This window comes from Taudactylus pleione, unplaced genomic scaffold (assembly GCF_031769625.1).
Source record: "Taudactylus pleione unplaced genomic scaffold, aTauple2 ptg000080l, whole genome shotgun sequence".
NCBI classification, from domain to species: Eukaryota; Metazoa; Chordata; class Amphibia; order Anura; family Myobatrachidae; genus Taudactylus; species Taudactylus pleione.
The window spans coordinates 1,387,733-1,408,405 of record NW_028284482.1 but is presented as its reverse complement, the minus strand read 5'-3'; the positions used below and the strand labels follow the sequence as shown (position 1 = coordinate 1,408,405).

The window sequence follows — 20,673 nt, the reverse complement described above, 5'->3', positions numbered from 1 at the left end:
AGACTGCAGCCAGATGCTAAGGGGACAGGTAAGGCGTGGACACTGGCTTCAGCCACCGTGATCCACTAGACCACCAGGGTACACATGGTGCGGGAACCAGCGTCCCGGTGGGTAAAGAATCGGCAAGGGGAGGTCAGCTTCCCCGTTACAGCGGCTTCTCAGCTCAGGGTGCCATTCCATAGAGGTCTCGCTTCCCTGAGCTGCTCTCGTCCTTGGACCACGCCCCCTCTGAGGTCTCTGGCGGGCCATTTTCTTAAGGCACAGCCACAGCTCTCTCAGGGATATGTAGGTTCCGGTCCCCCTACATACCTCTACCTGGGGTCTGCGTATGTAGCGCTATAGCCTACCAGACACTTGAGTCTGTGTAGTTGATTGTAGTTTCAGTTTGCAGTTATGTTATCTCTGCATGGTATGAGACTAGTGCTAGCGCTGCCTGTCTGTGTTCTATTCTACTGTCAGCATATATATTTCACTTCTTCTTTTCTGACTTTGCCCTAACATACAGGTGTATTCAGGGGTTTTCATGGACCTCACATATAGAGTACAGAACTAAATATTTGTCAGGTTTGTCACATACAGTTGGTCGTTGCACTGTACCATATTTGGGCTGCGTGCACCTGCAGCTTACCCAAGCATAAGACAGGACCAGTATTTTGCATTCCTACTAGTATCCTACATAAACGGTGGTTGCATTATAACCAGTGCCATATTGTGTGCCATATTACTCTGCAACTATGTCTAGCAAAGGCAAGAGTAACAAACAGGCATCTGCACCTATACTGCTATCATGCAAATTATGGGCTGCAGGCTTAAGTGAGGAGTAATTGATACAAGATGGGGTTATGTAGTAAGTGTTATACTCCATAGGCCCATCAGACAACCCAGCACCTGTACAAAAGAGCCCCCCATGGCTTCCTTTTCTCAGGTTATTGCGTACTGCCTGGCAGTTCCGGCGGTCATTTCCTCTACAGGATTTTCACAGCAGGCCATAATTCCCCCTTTAAGGTGGCCACAATAGGTTCAGGCGATACAGATGCCTCCTGTGCCCCCACCATGGGTATACGTACTCTCTAACTCTGTGCAGAGTCTAATGGCTACATCTAATGCCTTTCAATAATAATATTCCTGCCTTGGTATGAGCTGTGAGATCCATCTTATTAATAGAAGATGAAGAGCCAGCCCTTAAATCCATGCACCCTCTTTAAACGGCAAAGTGGCTTCAGCAGAATTCCCTCTATCGGATCAACTAGCTGAACACGTGGCTGCAGCCTGGCAATCGCCTGGTAAGCGGTTTCAACGACAAAAAGTCTGACCTCATATTACCCTTTTCCTGTGGCTCATTGTACAAAATGGGAAACACCCACTGCGGTGGATTCACATGTTACGCGTTTAATTTAATGCGCTAAGTTGCCTATTCCCACAGTTACTTCCTTGAAGGATCCTACGGATAGGAAAGTGGAAGCTTGCCTGGAATCAATATACTCTTTTTCAGGGAATGTTGCCCGTCCAACCATGGCTATTACATTGTTGGCTAAAGCTACAGAGAACTGGGCTGATGCACTTGAAAACTTTTTCCCCCAGATGCTTCTAGGGCTCAGATGTCTTTTGTTGCTCACATTCGAGATGCAGCTTCCTGTATCTCGGCTGCGGCTTTGTCCTCGGCTGCTGTTCACATTCGAGATGCTGTTCCTGTATCTCGGCTGCTGTTCACTGTGGCTACACTCATGGAAGGCAGATGCGGATTCCAAGAAAGGCCTAGAAGGGTTACCCTAAGAGGCGATCTTATTTGGCCCAGACCTTGACAAGTTTGTAACCACGTTGGCAGCATCAAAAACGGCATTTCTGCCTTCAGCCAACTACTTCTACTAGGCCCCGGGCTACATCATTTAAGTACTTTCGTCCTCAGGGAAAGCCTAAAGGTTAGTCCTTTTCTAGGCAGTCAGCTTCCACTAGGGTCGCCAAACCCAGGACCAAGCAGACCTGGAACACCAGACGCCCTGCTTCAAAACCAGAGGATAAAACCTCAGCCTGACGAGACGGGCCTCCCTCTGGGATATCCCAGAGTGGGAGGCATACTTTTGTTCACCCAGTACTGGTGTCAAACCACCACGGATGCTTGGGTAAGAGAAGTGGTTTCTCATGGGCACGCCCTCACATTTCTCAGACGGCAGCCTCACCAGTTTTTCTGCACAAGCCCTCCTTCAGAGCTGAACAAGGCCTTACAATACAGTCCTGGCTGCAAGCAGGGGGAATTGTGCCAGTCCCACTATCTCAGCAAGGGACTGGTTGTTGTTCTACTCTCTCTAGTTCAGAAGCCAAATGGGTCTCATCTGCCTATCCTCAACCTCAAATCCTTGAACAAATTCCTCAGGGTACCCAGGTACAGGATGGAAACCCTACGCTCCATAATCATAGCTATGGAGCCTGGGGACTTCATGGTATCTCTGGATTTTCAGGACGCGTACCTACAGGTACTTACACCGCCCTCACATCAGTGGTATTTCTGGCTTGCTATACAGCAACACTTCCAATTTCAGGCTCTGCCCTTTGGACTATCCACAGCTCCACGAGTGTTTACCAAAATTATGGCTATCATGACGGCCCACCTACGTGGTCAGGGTGTCCGAATGTTACCATATCTGGACGACCTCCTGCTCCTAGCAGGACGCCCAGAGGTGCTTCACCGCCATCTGCAGTTAACCATTGCTTTCTTTCACAAGCACGGATGGTTAATCACCTGGTTAAAGTTCTCTCTGAGAATGATTCACCTGGGAGCCCTGCTGGATTCTCAGGATCAGAGAATCTGATATCAGACAAGATCTCCACACTTCAGCTATGAGTGCGCAGTTGTCTCCACAGTCGCCGAGTGTCAATCCATCCAGCAATGCAGGTACTGGGATCCATGGTGTCCACCTTCGACATGGTGGAATATGCTCAGTTCCATTCCAGGCCTTTTGCAAAGGCTGATTCCCTCCAGGTGGAACGGGCTACCCCGTCGGATCAAAAGCTCAGACGATGGTGCGCTCTCCAGAGGTGCGTCTGTCTCTATCTTCGTGGCTATAGACATCTCCTCTAACCAAGGGTTACCTCTAATCCTAACAAAGGACGCCAGTCTTCGGGGCTGGGGCACAGTGACTGGTCCGCACTCCTTTTAGGACTGTTGGACATCGGTCAAATCAACCCTGCCTATCAACATATTGAAACTTCGAGCTGTCTACAGGGTCCTCAACCTGGCCCAGCACATACTTCACGGAAAACCTTCACAGGTTCATTCCGTCAATGCCACCACGGTGGCTTACATCAACCATCAAGGATGTCGGGCAGCAATGACAGAAGTGTTACGCTTTCTAACTTGGGCAGAATGTCACCTCCCGGCCATTTTGGCAGTGTTCATTCCGGGAGTTCTCAATTGGGAAGCCTCAGCCGTCACGACGTGTATCCAGCTGAATGGTCTCTTCACCAAGAGGCGTTTCAACTCCTAGTGGACAAATGGGGCCTTCCAGAGGTGGACCTCATGGCCTCCCGAGACTATCACAAATTAGCAGTGTACGGGTCCAGAACAAAGAGATGCTGAGGCGACCTTGGTGTACACTGTCAGTTAAGTGGAACTTCCAGTTTGAGTACCGGTTTCCTCCAGTCTCCCTTCTTCCTCGAGTTCTTCGAAAGTTCAAACAAGACAGAGGCATGGTCCTGCTGGTGGCTCCAGCTTGGCCCAGATGTCATTGGTACTCAGAACTTCAGAGTCTCCATCGACACTCCTGTTCCTTCAACGTCCGGACCTGTTGTCTCAGGGTCCTTGTCTTTACCCGGACCTGGATCGCCTGTCTTTGACAGCGTGGCTCTTGAGATATCCCTTATAAGGTCCAAAAGATTCTCTCGCTGTGTCGTCAATATGCTGCTTGGAGCGCGTAAACTACCACAGTGTAGCATACATATTTCCAATGGTGTCGTCTCAGAGATTACGACCCCCAGGTGTTTCGGATCTCCAGAGTCCTGACCTTCCTTCAAGCTGGATTGGACCTCGGTCTGCATCTGGCTTCGTTGAGAGTGCATGTGTCTACTCTGTCAGTATGGTTCCAGCGTAGACTTGCTCCGCTACCGGATATCCCCACCTTCATCCAGGGTGTCCTCTGGATTCAACCTCCCTTTGTCCCCCCAATGGCTCCTTGGGAGTTGGTGGTAGTTATTCGGGCCCTCCAGTGTCCTCCATTTGAACCATTAGAGTTGGTGGAAATCAAGTGGTTAACAGCTAAGCATTTTTCTTCTGGTGATTTGCATCCACCAGTAGAGTGTGAGAGTTGGGGGACGCTCTCCTGTCGCTCCCTTTTTCTGATATTTCAGCTGTACTTTGGACTTACACTGGGTTCCTTCCTAAAGTTGTTTCTAGTTTCCACTTTAATTAGGAAATTCTAGTCCTGGCCTTTCAATCACGAGGCTTCTTTGGATGTGGTCCGTGCCCTCAGGATTTATGTGGACCTTACCAGTTCCCTCCGAAAATCGGGCTTCTTATTTGTGCTCTGTGGATTTCACAAGAAGGGATGGCCAGTCAATAAACAAACATTGGTTAGATGGCTTTGTGTGATGATCTCCGAGGGCTACACGCAGGCAGGCCTGCCTGTTCCGGCTTCTGTTAATGCTCATTCTACTCTGTCTGTGGGTGCCTCATGGGCAGCTCGCCGTGGCGCCTCGGCTGTTCAGCTGTGTAATGCGGCCACATGGTCTTCTGTCCAGACTTTTCTAAGGTTCTATGCCTTTGATAGCTTTGCCTCTCAGGATGCTTTCTTTGGACGCTGGATTCTCCTCCCAGAGCAGGAGCGTCCCCACCCTTAAAAGGACTGCTTTGGGACTTCCCCAAGATCTCTCTGTGGAGCCTATGAGCCCTGAAGAAGAAAATGAGTTATGGTAAGAACTTAACTTCGTTAACTCTTTCTTCGAAGTCTATAGGGTCACAGGGCATGGGCTATGTTGCTGGTCACCGGTTTTCTATCTCCTTCTGTGTGAGAATATGATTCTTCAGTGTACCAGTCTTCCTTCTCTCATCCTCCTTCGGCCTTTGGCTTATTACGAACTGAGGTGCCTCTTGCTCGGGTGAGGTATAGGGAGAGTGTACTTATTGCATTCTGGGCGCTGAAAGCTTTAATTGCGTGGTGCCCAGATTCCAGATCCATCACCTACACCCCAATGTCTCCCTGTGGACCCTATGGACTTCGAAGAAAGAGTTAACAAAGGTAAGTTCTTACCATAACTCTCATTTTATCCCCAACCCTTCTCACTATTCCAATAGGGGAGGCATACCAACTGCCAGTGATGTTTGGCAGCACTGGGTATGACAGTTGGTGTTTGAATATAAACTGTGCTACAACCACGATGAGACAGACAGGACATTTCACAGGGGGAGGAAACATTTTGGCCCTTTTCACCCTCTTAGGAGTCGAATCTTGAAAAATCCTTTCTTGGTTATGCACCTACGTAATTGATTTTAATGTTTCTGGGTCCAGGTGTTTGGGCTGGCCGTCAGTCAGTCAATTTTATTTTTTTTGTACAGTATGTAGACAAGTGATTGGACACTGACGTCAAATAGATCAATGAGATTTTATTGACGTCAGTACTTTGTAGGTCCACCACGTGCAGTGATTACAGCAGACCCCCTTCTTGGCAAACTGTCCAGAAGTTCCTGGACAACAGCAGGTGGTATGTTTTGCCATTCCACCTTAAGTACAGTGATCAACTGTGACACTGACACGCTCCAATTCATCCCAGAGGTTCTCAGTGGGAGTAAGATCTGGACTCTGAGCTGGCCAGTCCATCCGGATTACCAAATATCTGTATACCAGTCCAACAGCGCCCTGGAAACATGACAGGTAGCATTGTCTTCTGTTAAAAACATTTGTTGTTTCCATATAACTGCAAGTGCACGGGCCTCCCTACGAAGTGTACTTGTCGAAAGCGAAACATTAGTGGCCATTTGGAACTCGTGCATATACATTTTGCTTGCCGTGGGGGTGTCCAAACACTTTTGTCTACATAATGGATAGATATAAAGAGAGAGAGGGATATAGCCCTCTTCCCTCATGTGCTTCACCTTAATCATACAGTGATCTACTTCAAACTCCCCACAAGGGCACCTAACACTTGGTTGCAAACACCATGCTGCTTTGGAGTTTTATGATCGCTATTGCAGCAATGTATATAAACTATGTCCTTGTCCTGCATTGTTTTGTACTGTAAAGCTGGCCACACATCTAAAGATTATCTGTCCAACCAGCCAGCTAGTTGATTGGTTGGGATGAAAACCTGGTAAGGGATAAAAGCAAATGACAATCAGCAATTTGCTCCCAAACGCCGGAAAATGGACAAAAACTGTTGTTTGAACAAATTGTTTAGATCAAACATTTAACAAACTTGTCTGACGCCCATTTTCATCTGTTTTCTGGCATTTCGGAGCAAATTGCTGATCATCAGTTACTCCCATACATTACCAGATTTTCATTCCAACCAATCAACTAGTTGGCTGTTTGGACAGATAATCTTTAGATGTGTGGCCAGCTTAAGTCGCTGTTATTTTGTCTGCTCATTTGTTTATGTACCTTGTGAGGCGCTGCGGAACCCTTGTGGTGCCATATAAAGGATAATAAATAATCTAGAGAGAGATGGATAGATAGATCTAGAGATATATAATTATGTATACGTGTGTTTTGTGACTTAGTCAGGAGGATGGCAGGATTTTACAGTGTAGACTGAGCCCAAAAGCTTGTTACAAGCCTCACTTCTTATTACATCACGTGACTGTGGTTGCTATAGTAGTCACATGACATTGTGGTAACTGCAGAATATAAATCATTAATAGCAGCCAGAAGAAGAAAAAATGGTAATCATTTTAAAGTTTTTTTTCCAATTTCTTCTGGGTCCATAGGGCTCCACAGGGAGACATAGGGGTGTAGGTCGGACCTGTTGGTTCCTCCTCCATATATACCCCACCCCTAGCCATAGGACTTCAGTAGTTTGTTTGGTGCACAGGATCAAGATGCATTTTGCAACAGGGGACTGCTCTGGCAGTCCTAAGCTTTTATTTTAGGTTTTATTTTAGGTTTTTGGGTTGGCAGTACTAAGCGTCTGAATTAAGACGCATAGAGTCGCAGTCTATCTACCTCCGCTGGGCCGCAACACCAGTAACTGGGCTGGTGATTTTGGCGGGTCGCGGATAAGCTTGCTAGCCGCAATACTGCAACCTGGACTGCAACCAGACGCAAGGAGATGTCGGGTAAGGTGATTCCTCGCTTACGGGCAATAGCGCGCAGAGGTCCTTGCTTCTGGTGTCAGAGACTCACCAGAAGCCGCTGCTGTCGGGGCCCGGGATTGTCTACATCCTCACGACACCACCGGGGCCTTATCGTCTGACACCGGGGATCGGCAGCAGACGCTTCTACTGCCACGTGGCCAGCGTACCTGGCTGGTTAACGCATCTTAGGGGAGGTAGGCGCTCCTCCCCAGACGCAGTCCCTACGAAGGGTTTCGCGCTTCAGGGTTGTACTGCCTACCCTCCACGTATAATGAGAAGCTCACAATCCATGCTCAGTGCACCCTGTAGCTGTTGTTCTCTGGAGGGTTTGGGTCAGTCTCCCTGTATCTATCTCTCACGGGCCAGGTTATACAGCACTATATATCCTACCAGCCACTGCGGTTTGTGTAGTTGATTTTAGTGCCTATTGCAGACATGTAATGTCTTTTTTTTTTTTTTTGTTCTTCGTTTGTATGTGACTTTCGCTAGTGCTATTCTCTATTTTCTATACTATCCGTTTATAACTGGCCCTTTATTCTATATACCCTAATTGTAACTCACTTTTTCTATATACTATCACATACTATATAGCGCGGTTGCACACTACACTGTGCCATATATAGCGCTGTTACACACTAAATTGTGCCATAATACACATACTGCAGGGTGTTCACTGCACTGTATATTACTGTGTATTCTATTGCTGTGATTATGTCTGGCACAGGAAAGAATAACCAGCAGCCTGATGCCGCTTCTCCTACTCAGTTTATCAGGGTGCCCAGGTTTCGTATGGAAGCCCTCCATTTTATTATCCTAGCTATGGAGCCAGGAGTTTTTATGGTATCCCTAGACTTTCAGGACGCTTACCTACCTGTACCTATAGAGCCTTTTCATCAACCAGATCTCCGGTTTGCTACACTGCAGCAGCATTATCAATTGCAGGCTCTGTCATTTGGCCTCTTAATGGCCCTCAAGTCTTTACCAAGATCATGGCAGTAATGGCAGCCCCTCTTCATCGTCAAGGGATCAGACTGCTCCCATACCTGGACGATCTCTTGCTGTTGGCCAGCTTCCCAGAGACTCTTCACTGCCATCTGCATATCACCATTGCTTTTCTTCAACAGCACGGTTGGCTGATCTCGAGTTCAGAGAATCTTCCTAACGACTGACAAGATATCAGCACTACAGAGCAGACTGCTCCACAATCGCTGAGTGTCAATTCACTCTGCAATGCAGGCCTTGGGATCAATGGTGTCCACCTTCGACATGGTGGAACTCGCCCAGTTTCACTACAACACCTGATCCAACTCCAGGTGGAACGGGCTATCCCATCTGCTCAGGTCCCATAAGATGAGCCTCCCCCCCCCCCCCCCTCCCCTCCCCAGAGGTTCGCCTTCCCTAGCCTGGTGACTGCAGACTTCCCATTTGAATAAGGGTCGTCCCATTTGAATCCCGGCCTGGGCTCTCCTCACCATGGACGCAAGCCTTCGAGGGTGGGACGCGGTAACCGGCCGGCACTCCTCCAGGGCCGATGGTCCCTAGTCGAGGCAGTGCTGCCAATCAATATCTTGGAACTTCGAGCCATTTACAGAGCTCTCACTCTGGCTCAGCATATTCTGAAAAACAGGCCAGTACAAGTACAGTCAGACAATGAAACGGCTGTGGCCTACCTCAGTCACCAAGGGGGCACTTGAAGTCAGTCAGCAATGACAGAAGTTTACCGCATTGTCACATAGGCCGAATGCAATCTCCCAGCCATCTCCGCAGTGTTCATCCCGGGTATTCTCAATTGGGAAGCGGATTTCCTCAGCCGTCACGACGTGCACACAGGAGAATGGTTGTCCACCAGAAGTCTTTCAGCTTCTGGTGGACAAATGGGGTCTTCCAGAAGTGGATCTTCATGGCCTCAAGACACAACAACAAACTTCCAGTTTATGGACAAAGGACCCTGAAGCAGCCTTCATAGATGCCTTGTCGGTGAAATGGAACTTCCATTTGGGATGTCTCTTCCCTCCAATATCCCTGCTTCCTGGAGTGCTTCGGACGTTCAGACAGGAGTGGGGGGCACAGTCATGTTAATAGCTCCAGCTTGGCCCAGACGTTATTGGTACTCCGATCTTCACAGGCTTTCCCTAGCCGTTCCTCTTCAACTTCATCAATGAGTAGACCTGTTGTCTCAGGGTCCATGTCTACATCTGGACCTAGCCCGTCTGTCTTTTAACGGCTTGGCTCTTGAGACATCCCTCCTAACGGCTAAGGGTTTCTCCAGCTCTGTAGTCCAGACCATGCTCAGAGCACGTAAACCGGCCTTAGCCATGTTTTACCACAGAATTTGGAATACATATTTCCAATGGTGTGCTCCAAGAAACTATGACCCTCAAGTCTTTTAAAGTTTCTCATATTCTTTCCTTTCTTCAGGCTGGCCTAGATCTAGGCCTCTGCCTAGCATCTCTCAAAGTGCAGGTCTCTGCATAGTCTATCTGGTTTCAGCACAGAATTGCTCCTATACTGGATGTTCACACCTTCATGCAAAAGGTGTTCTACGTATACAACCTCCCTTTGTCCCTCCTGTGACTCCATGGGGTTTGTCAGTGGTGCTCAAAGCACTTCAGGAACCTCCATTCGAACCACTAGAATCGGTGGCTGTCAAATGGCTCACTGCGTAGACTGTTTGTTCTGGCTATAGCATCTGCCCGTAGGGTATCGGATTTAGGTGCACTTTAATGTCGCTCCCCTCCCTTTTAATATTTCATCACGACAGGGCTGTTCTTCGAACATGCCCAGGCTTCCTTCCTAAGGTGGTCACTTGCTTCCACATGAATGAGGAAATTGTCGTTCCGGCCTTTAATTCACCAGATTTCTCGGCAGGTGAAACCTCTTTGGATGTGGTCCATGCTCTGGAGATCTACTTGGACCGTACCACTTCCATCAGGAAATCAGACTCCCTCTTTGTCCCATATGGATTCCATTCTCCCATTCTTCAATTCTCCTATCAGCTCAGGATCGTTCTTGCCCTTGAACAACTGCTTTGGGACATCCCCAATGTCTCCCTGTGGAGCCCTATGGACCCTGAAGAAGAAAAGGAGAGTTATGGTAAAACTTGCCTTCATTAACTCTTTCTTCGAAGTCCATAGGGTCCACGAGGCACCCGCCCTGATGCACTTGGCTTCTATGGGATTCTCCTCTTGGTCACTTGTTCCCTTCTCTGCGTGAGTGTGATTCCTCAGTGGTACTAGTCTTCCTTCTCTCCTGTCCTGCTCCTGCCTTGTGCTTGTTAACAAAACTGAAGTGCCCTCAGGCTGTGGGCAGGGTATAGGGGGAAGGACCGGAGCATCTTGAGATTGAAAAGCTTTTCTGTTGGTTTCCGGTCCTCCAGGTCCCACCCACACCCCAATGTCTCCCTGTGGACCCTATGGACTTCGAAGAAAGAAAGTTCGCTAAGGTAAGTTTTACCATAACACTGCTTTTTATAGCCTGTCAGTGATTTGTTAAAAATTAATAAATGGTGTGATTGCTACTTTTAAGCAATAAGTATTTCGAGTAAAAGTAACTGTCAAACTATTTTAGCAGGGTTTTTTTTTTCTTTTTTGTGCAAATTATTTGTTTAATTGTGATTTTTTTTTTTTGCATGTTTTAACCTCAGGGGCAGCAGCCATCTACTCAAGTTCAACAGGCCAGCATTGTCCAAGCGGCCCCACAAGGTATGGGCACTGGTGCTCCACAGGGGATTGGATCAGGAGCCCCAACAGCTGATCCTGAAAAGCGAAAGCTGATTCAGCAACAACTAGTTCTCCTGTTGCATGCCCACAAGTGCCAGAGAAGAGAACAAGCAAATGGTGAGGTGCGACAGTGCAACTTGCCTCATTGCCGCACCATGAAGAATGTACTGAATCACATGACCCATTGCCAGGCTGGAAAATCATGCCAAGGTGAATAATTTTATCATGCATTACATTTCCTTTAGATTCCTGGGTTACATTTTGCACTTATGGCTTACAATTGTATAGTATTACTTTTAAAGATGATTTGGGGTGTGGGATGTTTGAGGAACACAGTAATATTTCATGTACAATCTCTTAAAGGATTCAACATCCATACTGATGTGTGTGGAGGTTATTGTGTGTGGGTTTTGTATATGCATGCATCTGAAATTGGAATGGGTATGTGCATGGAAAACGATGGCTTAATTTTCAACACTCCCTAATAAAAATACTTGCACGTTTAAAAAAAACATAACTATTGAGGTTGCCATGAGGTACATTATTTTTTTTCCTCTTTTAGTTCTGTAAATGTTGTGAATTAGATCAAGGAATAAACGGAGGGTGCTAATGTGGTGCTGTAACTGGTATAGTAGTAGTTAAAATATATTTATTCTTTGTTCGCTAATTAATATTTCTGTGAGTAACTCATCCTAGTAGTGAAACAGTATAATAGTGTGAAAATGAACTACAAATTATTCAGTGGCTAACACACACACACGCATAAATATTGGGACATTGACAGAATTTTCATATTTTGGCCTCTATTCATCACCACAATGGCTTTGAAATGAAACAAACAAGATGTGCTTTAACTGCAGACTTTCAGATTTAATTTGAGGGTAAGTACATCCAAATCAGGTGAATGGTGTAGGAATTACAACGGTTTCTATACGTGCCTCCCACTTTTTAAGGGGCCAAAAGTGATGGGACTATCAACTCAAAAGCTATTTCATGGACAGGGGTGGGCTATTCCCTCGTCATTTCATTATCAATTAAGCAGGTAAAAGGTCTGGAGTTGATTCTAGGTGTGACATTTGCATTTGGAATCAGTTGCTGTTGACTCTTAATATGAGATCCAAAGAGCTGTCACGATCAGTGAAGCAAGCCATCATTAGGCTGAAAAATCAAAACAAACCCATCAGAGAGATAGCAAAAACATTAGGTGTGGCCAAATCAACTGTTCGATGCATTCTTTTTTAAGAATGTTGCAGAGAGCTCAGCAACATCAAAAGACCCGGAAGACCACGGAAAACAACTGTGGTGGATGGCAGAAGAATTATTTCCCTTGTGAAGAAAAACCTCTTCACAACAGTTGGCAAAATCAAGAACACTCTCCAGGAGGTAGGTGTATATGTGTCAAAGTAAACAATCAAGAGAAGACTTCACAAGAGTGAATATAGAGGGTTCACCACAAGATGTAAACCATTGGTGAGCCTCAAAAACAGGAAGACCAGATTAGAGTTGCCAAACATCTAAAAAAGCCATTACAGTTCTGGAACAACATCCTATGGACAGATGAGACAAAGATCAACTTGTACCAGAGTGATGAGAAGAGAAGAGTATGGAGAAGGAAAGGAACTGCTCATGATCCAAAACTACCACCACCATGCTTCACTGATGAGGTGGTATGTGTCATGATGTGGGCATGTATGGCTGCCAATGGAACTGGTTCCCTTGTATTTATTGATGATGTGACTGCTGATAAAAGCAGCAGAATGAATTCTGAAGTGTTTCGGGCAATATTCTATGCTCATATTCCGTCAAATGCTTCAGAACTCATTGGACGGCACTTCACAGTGCAGATGGACAATGACCCGAAGCATAGTGCAAAAGCAACCAAAGAGTTTTTTTAAGGCTAAAAAGTGGAATGTTATGCAATGGCCAAGTCAGTCCCCTGACCTGAATCCGATTGCGCATGCATTTCACTTGATGAAGACAAAACTGAAGGGAAAATGCCCCAAGAACAAGCAGGAACTGAAGACATTTGTAATAGAGGCCTGGCAGAGCATCACCAGGGATGAAACCCCAGCGTCTGGTGATGTCTATGCGTTCCAGACTTCAGGCTGTAATTGCCTGCAAAGGATTTGCAACAAAGTATTAAGAAGTGAAAGTTTGATTTACGGTAGGTTTTTTTAGTTTGTCCCATTACTTTTGGCCCCTTAAAGTGGGAGGCACATATAGAAACCGTTGTAATTCCTACACCGTTCGCCTGATTTGGATGTAATTACCCTCAAATTAAATCTGAAAGTCTGCACTTAAAGCACATCTTGTTTTTTTCATTTCAAAGCCATTGTGGTGGTGATTAGAGGCCAAAATATGAAAATTCTGTCAATGTCCTAATATTTATGCACGTGTATGTGTGTATATATGTGTGTGTGTGTATATATATATATATATATATATCTCACACACACACACACACACACACACACACACACACTCTTTTATATATTTTAGGGATGTGCAGGCTCGGATAGGTTCGAGTTTGCACGTTGAGTTCGGATTTTTCCCTCCAAAAAAACGGAACTCAAAGAGGCAAAACGTCATCTTTCATGGACAAACATCATCATTCCTTGACTTTTGTCCAGGAATGATGATGTTCGTCCATGCAAGATGGCGTTTTGCCTCTTTCTGAGTTCCGTTTTTTTGGAGGGAAAAATCCGAACTCAACGTGCAAACTCGAACCTATCCGAGCCTGCACATCCCTAAAATATATAAAAGTGTGTGTGTATATATGTATATATATGTGTGTATGTATATATATATATGTGTGTGTGTGTATATGTGTATGTATGTGTGTGTGTGTGTGTATATATATATATATATATATATATATATATATATATATATATATATATATATATATATATATATCTAAACCTATGCACTCATTCTGGCGTAATCCCTGTTGGGATTATAAACCATATAGTAACTGTCTTTTAATCCACTATAGTGTGGCTTTAAAGGACCTGTAGAGAGTACAATAAGATTATTTTTGTACAACTCTATTTAATATTTTGCTGAGAACCTATTTGTTGACCTTCATTGTTTGGTACTTATGTGCTGTTTACATAAATTTGGCCTTTATAATCTCTACTCACCTGGGAGAGATTTTTGATTACTATTTTATCTAGATCTCTGACCATCTTAATCTCACATTTTCTTAATTTTCATGCTCTATTTGTTTTAATATTTTGTTATATGGAGGAGTTACTCAAGATTTTTAATTAACAAGCCAATTAAACTTATATTTTAACTACTATTATACCATATAGTCACCACATTAGCACCTTTAGCTTTTCTTCTTCCTTTCCATAGGGGGGGGACACAGGGACAACGCTGAGGTATAGGCTGTGCAGAAGGACTAGGCACCAAACGTTTACTTTGACTTCCAGGCAACCCAGCCTCAATCTCCCTTATGCCCCAGCCCCAGGCAGGCCTGTTTGTATTTGGTGGCGGCAGAAGCCGGGCACACTGTTACAGAGGGCTGCTTATGCAGCCTCAATTTTTACTTTTTATTGAAAACTTTTTCTAATTTTCGAATGAGCAGCGCTGGGCGTCCTATAGAATGCTCAGTGCTGCCACTCCACCAATTCCCGGCGCCAGTGGCTGCGGCGCTGGCGACAGGGTCGGCTTCCTCGCCTGGGACCTCCCACAGCACAGAGGGCCGCAGCCGCACACCGGGGGTTAAGGCGCGGATTCACCAGTCAGCACTGTAGACCACCGGCGGGTCTCTGACTGCAGGTGGCCGGGTCGTCCACACCCCTGCTATACCACCAGGGCACAGGCAATGGGGCTTTACATTCTAGTAAGGGCCATTGCCCTGGGGCTCCATTTCAGAAGGGGGTGGTGGGCTCTTCCCCGGCCCCTGGTGGGTCTCTCATTGAGTTCCCGCCAGTGCCTGTCTTAATTAAAAAGTATATTCTTTTCTCTTTCTGTCAGTCTCTGTCCTGTTTACCGCTATACAGTCTCTGTGTACCTTTGACAGTTATCCCCTGTATTAACAGGGTGAGGGATTTACTATGCCCCACTTATCAATTGGTGTGGCTTTACATTCATTGTACTTTCCACTAATTGCTCACATCTGTTGCTACAGCTTCGTGTGTGAGGATTGCCTTGAATTCTACCATGTCCTCCAAGAGCAAGGCACCTGTGGGGGTGGCCAGGAGGTAGGAGCTCCTGTGTTACGCACATGTCTGTTGGTCTCTCCCATTAGGATCCAGTCCAGACTGGTCTCTGTATCTGGTACTACACAGATGCGCAGCAAGAGGTCTAATTCACAGCATCCAACCAGGAGCCGGCTTGGACGGCCTCTCTGTTGCATGTAAGGTTACATCTTGTTAACCATTTAACAACTCACGCTACTCCCCTCCCTCCTACGAGGGCCCACCCAGCCAGCCGATTTGGACCCACTATGGATTAGTTCCCTCTTCCTGTCCGTTCAGGGTTTGGTTTCACCCTTCTCCTTGCAGCTGCTGGATAAGAACAAACCGGGACAATCCAGGCGGAAAAGCACTATTTCCCAGTCTGCTTATACCTCCTACTCTGTGGTTTCTTCAGACTTTGAGGAGATCGGGTGTGTTATTTCAGATGTGGAGACCTCCGCTGTCCTGGAGTAATCCTCATCTCAAGTATTTGTTGTAGCCTTGGTTAAGTAGTTTAACTTAGTCCTGCAAACCGAGAACAAGGAACTGGCCCCCTAAGTCCAGGGTTTTCAAGCAGCAGAAGTGAATTTCGGTGGAATTCCCAGCTAAGTCAGAACAGCTTGAGGACATCTTAGCGGAGGCTTGGGCCATTCCTGACACTTTCAGGTCTCCAAGCGTATGGTGGCTTCCTATCGCTCCCTGCTGAGCAGCGAAACAAATGGCAGTCTGCTCCCCCGGTTGACGCACATATTGCCCACCTAGTTTAGAACTTTACCCTTTCTATTGCGAATTCGGCTTCCCTTAAGGATCCGACGGCTAGGAAGTTGGAAACCTTCCCTAAGGTTTTTTTACTCCCATCTGGTGCTTTCGCATGTCCGGCTATGGCTTCCGCTTGAGTGACCGTTGGATGGATGCCCTAGAACACTGCCTCTCCTCTGGTACTCCCAAGGAACCAGTTATTGTCCCTAGTGGCGAATATTAGGTAGGCTGCCTCTTATCTGGGTGAGGTGGCCCTTGACACTAGTATCCTAACTCATAGGTGACTGCTTCCTCCATCGCGGCTATGGCAGCCCTCTGGCTTTGTTCCTGGCGTCCTGGCTCAGATTCTCAGAAGACCTGGGAGGCTCTTCATTGTGCTGGGGGCACCTTTTTTGGCCCTAAATTGAACAAGCTAATTACCTCGATGGCTGAATCCAAGAAGGCGTTTCTCCTTTCTGCGGCGGACTTCTTCTTAATTCAGGTTCTTGCATCACCGCCGAGTGTCCATTTACTTCAGCATGTGGATCCTGGGCTCACTTGTCTCCACCTTCGACATAGTGGAGGAGTATACCCAGTTTCACTCAAGGCAGCTTCAGAGGGAAGTTCTGACCTGATGGAACGGATTTTATCTCCAGATCAAGACGCAGACATGATCCTCTTTTGGGAGGTCCGGCTCTCTTGTGGTGGCTCCAGGGGTCCCACTTGAACAGGGGCCGCCCCCCTTTTGGATTCAGACTTGTGTTCTGCTCACCACCAACGCCATTCTACAGGGGTGAGGGGCAGTAACTTGCCAGCAGCCCCTTCAGGGGCGGTGGACGGTTCAGGAGAGCTGCCTTCTGTTCAACATTCTGGAGCTCCGAGCGGTGTTTCAGGCTCTGTGTCTAGCGCAACCAGTCCTACAGCATCATCTGGTCCAGGTGCAGTCTGACAATGCAACAGCCGTTGCTTACATCAACCTTCACGGCGGTGCTCGTAGTTTCGGTGCTATTAGGGATGTGAGTCGTATTCTCAGAAGGGCAGACCTCCATCTTCTGGCTCTGTTGGTGGTCTTCTTTCCAGGGGTCCAGAATTGGGAATGTAATTTCCTAAGCCACCAGGACGTTCACTCGGGTGAGTGGGCATGGCTTTACTGTGGTAGCAGTAGCTTGCCTTCCAAACTTTCTTACTATCTTGGACAGCTGCGATGCCTGGCTACACGCATATCGGCCATTTACTATAACACAGGCATCTTATGTTATGCTTTCCCTTGCACCTTTTATTTTAGTGCGAAGGAAGTTATGCCCAATGGACACAATGTGCTTTTCCAGAATGGCAATTGTGTACTTTGTGCAGAATTGAACTCCCATTTAGTCAAAGAAACTAATTACTTCACTAACTGGTTACATGATATGCTGGCCTGTTACTTATTTTTATGAAGTAACCTAGTGTTCTCTTTCAACACCAAATTGTTGACGTTAAGAGTTGATTCCTTTGCCACAATTTATAGTATGCCGTACAAGTTGGATTATTTTTTTTGTATGGACCTTCATAATAAAATATAACCCCCCCCTCAAAATCTCAAAATACTTTTTTTTTTTTTCTTCTTCTTCTTGCATAGTTCCCTTGACTACACACTAGTTTGTACCTTTTTGACTTAGAAATTGATTAATTGTATTCGGTTATATACTTATTGGTTGGTTATGTTAAATAATACTACAGTTTTGTGTCTATCTTAAAAATAAACATGTGGCCATGTTCTGAATATAAATCTGCATATTGTATAGGTTTTGCCTGTGCTTTGTTTACAAAGGTTCACGTTTAATTCAGTGTTTTCCTTTTTTCTCCTCTTGTGTGTTACCTGTATTTTCTGGTGTTCAGTTGCACACTGCGCCTCGTCACGACAGATCATTTCTCACTGGAAAAACTGTACACGGCATGACTGTCCAGTCTGTCTGCCTCTAAAGAATGCAGGGGACAAACGCAACCAGCAATGTATGTACAAGGCAATCTAACTTTGTCAAACTTCTGCCATGTGTTCTCCAGTCTTCTAACAACCATTTGTTTTTCAACAGCTTTGCTTGGTAGTCCACCAATGAATATAGGAGGTACTGGCACAGTGGGAACGGTTGGTAATGTGGGCCAACAGCCCGCTCCGTCTTTAAATTCTACCAACCAGATTGATCCTAGCTCTATAGAGAGGGCATATGCAGCCCTTGGATTACCATATCAGGGCAACCAACTGCAGACCCAACCCCAGGCACAAGTAAAGGGTCAACAATCAGGGCAGTCTCCTCAGGGGATGCGCTCAATGAACTCAATGAGTAAGGACTTTTTTTTATTATTTTATTGTTTCAGAATGCACCAAATGTAGGTTTATATTAGGTGGACATTCAAAATGTATCAAATAACATTTTGTAGCAATATAGGGTTTGTTTGAAAGCTATGTCTTGGTGAATGCTTACTACATTCTGCTTTGTCTGCATAGGACATCAGATCAAATCCTCCTCGAACATCCTGTATAGCTATCAATAGGTTTGAAATATTCTGTATAGATTGGCCTTCTCCCTTTGTGGATGTGTGATGTGTACTAAAACAAAACGCTGTATCACCAACCATTAATACTAAAAGAAATGTTGCTGTAGAGCACCGGGTGGAGTTTTATTGCTTTGAATAATCTTGGTCTTGATGTCTAGGGTGGCTATTTACAGAGGTGTTTGTGCTGAGGTAATAAGCGAGATTGCTCATAACCATATAGAGGAACATACAATAGTCCATATAGGGGGCGAATCAATTCATTGCGAGTTGAATTGGTCCCGGAGCTATTCAATTCAACTTTTAACTAAATGATTTCTTCCTGCACTCTCCTGAGGGTGTGAGGCTGCGTTGCTATTTTCTGGCTTAGCGCGGTGCCAATAGCCTCACTGGCCGGCACTTTAGTCAGAGAATGCCGGTACTCGCTGCTAAACACCCAGGATAAGTTGCGAGAACCTGCATTCTCCGACTTTACTTGTAATAGTCAGACTAAAGAGCATGCTAGATCCGGGACCAACTTCCCGGAGCTAATCAGCTCGTGCTGAATTCAATTACCTCCAGAGAAACTCACACAATAGGCCATGAAAGAGACTAGGGAAAATGTGTGTGATCTATTTGCAGCTATTGTTTTTATAGAGAAGAGATTGGAAAAGGGTATCTATGTAGTAGTGTGGACTTTTGATGAAGGTGAACTATTTGTGAATGGAAATTGTCAATATGAAATAGTCGTGTAATGCGATATAATCTTTGTTGGAGTAGGATGTGTGTAGTGGTAGAAAATAGAAGGGGAACTCTGTAAGAAAATGTGTGTAATGTAGTTGAGGGGTGCATTATCAAATAAAAGAATGCAGAGAACAGTACTAAATGAAATGTGTAAAATAAGATGCATTAAAATTTTGACACCAATAATGGATGATTAAAAGAAACAGAAAAATAAGTAAAATGTAAATACGTAAATAGCTCTTGCAGCAGTATTTTTTTTTTTTTTTTTTATCAAACCTGTTTCGCCACCTAAATAACATTCTTAGTTATTTTTTTTTTTTAATCAGTATTGAGCACATTTTTGAAATGCTGCTTAAAAAATAAGATCTTTTTTTGTTTTCGAGTACCAGGTTTTAGAAATGTGAATATGATATACTTTGTCGTGATTTTTCTTTGTGCAGATGCAAGCTCGGTAGGAGTGAATGGTGGTGTTGGTGTCCAAAACTCTAGTTTGCTTCCTGATTCAATGCTGCATCCAGGCATGAACTCTCAGAAGTAGGTTTACCTTCTGTTTTATTTCAGTCCTTGACAGTTTAGAAAAAGGCTTCCTTATAAATCAAGTGTCTTTGATCTGAAAGTTTATAATCTTCTTAAACAAATGTATAGCTTAGACATAAATGTTTTATAGGTTCTTGATTCTTCAGTTATATTAAACAATACTTATTTTAATATTGTATTTCTGCGTGACCAAGCCACAGTGGAATTTTGGTTAAGTTCATATTTTGACGTCAAAATTGGTGAAACTGTAATTGCTGTTTGTGGAGCAGGCTGCTGTACTTTGTGGAAGTCACTTTTTAATTTTTTTTATTTGAATGCCTACAGTAATTATTTTTCAGTCAAGGTACGACCAATTTTGATTTCAAAGTAATCTATATATTTTTATTCATTTTTTTCCCCTTAGTGCAATGATGGGTGACGGTGGTGGTGTTTCCAACTTGGCATCAATGCCAACAGCAACTCCACCATCCAGCACTGGAATCCGAAAACCCTGGCATGAAGATATAACCCAGGACTTAAGGAACCATCTAGTTCACAAACTGTAAGCGATACTTGACTTCATTTTAAACCTTGGTATGAATTGATAGATGTTTAGTGCGCTAAGCCTGGTTGTTATAATATAGATATGAGGCAAGTGGATGAAGGTGTTACGCTTTAGAAGAAACATATTTACAGTTGGACACGGCTCTTTTATCCAAGAAATATATCCGACTACCAACATTTAAAGTAACATTGTTACTATGATCCAAAGGTCACAACACTTTCACCCATTTAAACATTTTCAGAAAATTGTTACAGAACACCTTCATCCGCTCACCTCTTCATATGTCTACGGCATAGTGATGTCTTAGAAACTGAGGAAAGAGCTATAGGTTGTATATTTTATTGCCAGTGCTGCTATAGAAATCTAGTGATATGGGGTCTGACAAGTGTCAATTTTTTAATGCTTTTTTTTTAA

At 45.0% G+C, this 20,673-nt stretch overlaps 1 protein-coding gene across 4 annotated transcripts in view; it reads left to right on the top strand.

Moving 5' to 3' along the window:
- EP300 (EP300 lysine acetyltransferase) overlaps nt 1–20,673 on the top strand; it is a 147,925-nt gene that overhangs the window by 19,424 nt on the left and 107,828 nt on the right. For all 4 annotated transcript variants that reach the window (XM_088468008.1, XM_088468006.1, XM_088468007.1 and 1 more), the window contains exons 4-8: nt 10,923–11,208; nt 17,802–17,915; nt 17,996–18,244; nt 19,619–19,712; nt 20,119–20,256. In XM_088468008.1, coding sequence (XP_088324134.1) covers nt 10,923–11,208; nt 17,802–17,915; nt 17,996–18,244; nt 19,619–19,712; nt 20,119–20,256 — 881 coding nt within the window. The remainder of the gene's footprint in view (nt 1–10,922; nt 11,209–17,801; nt 17,916–17,995; nt 18,245–19,618; nt 19,713–20,118; nt 20,257–20,673) is intronic.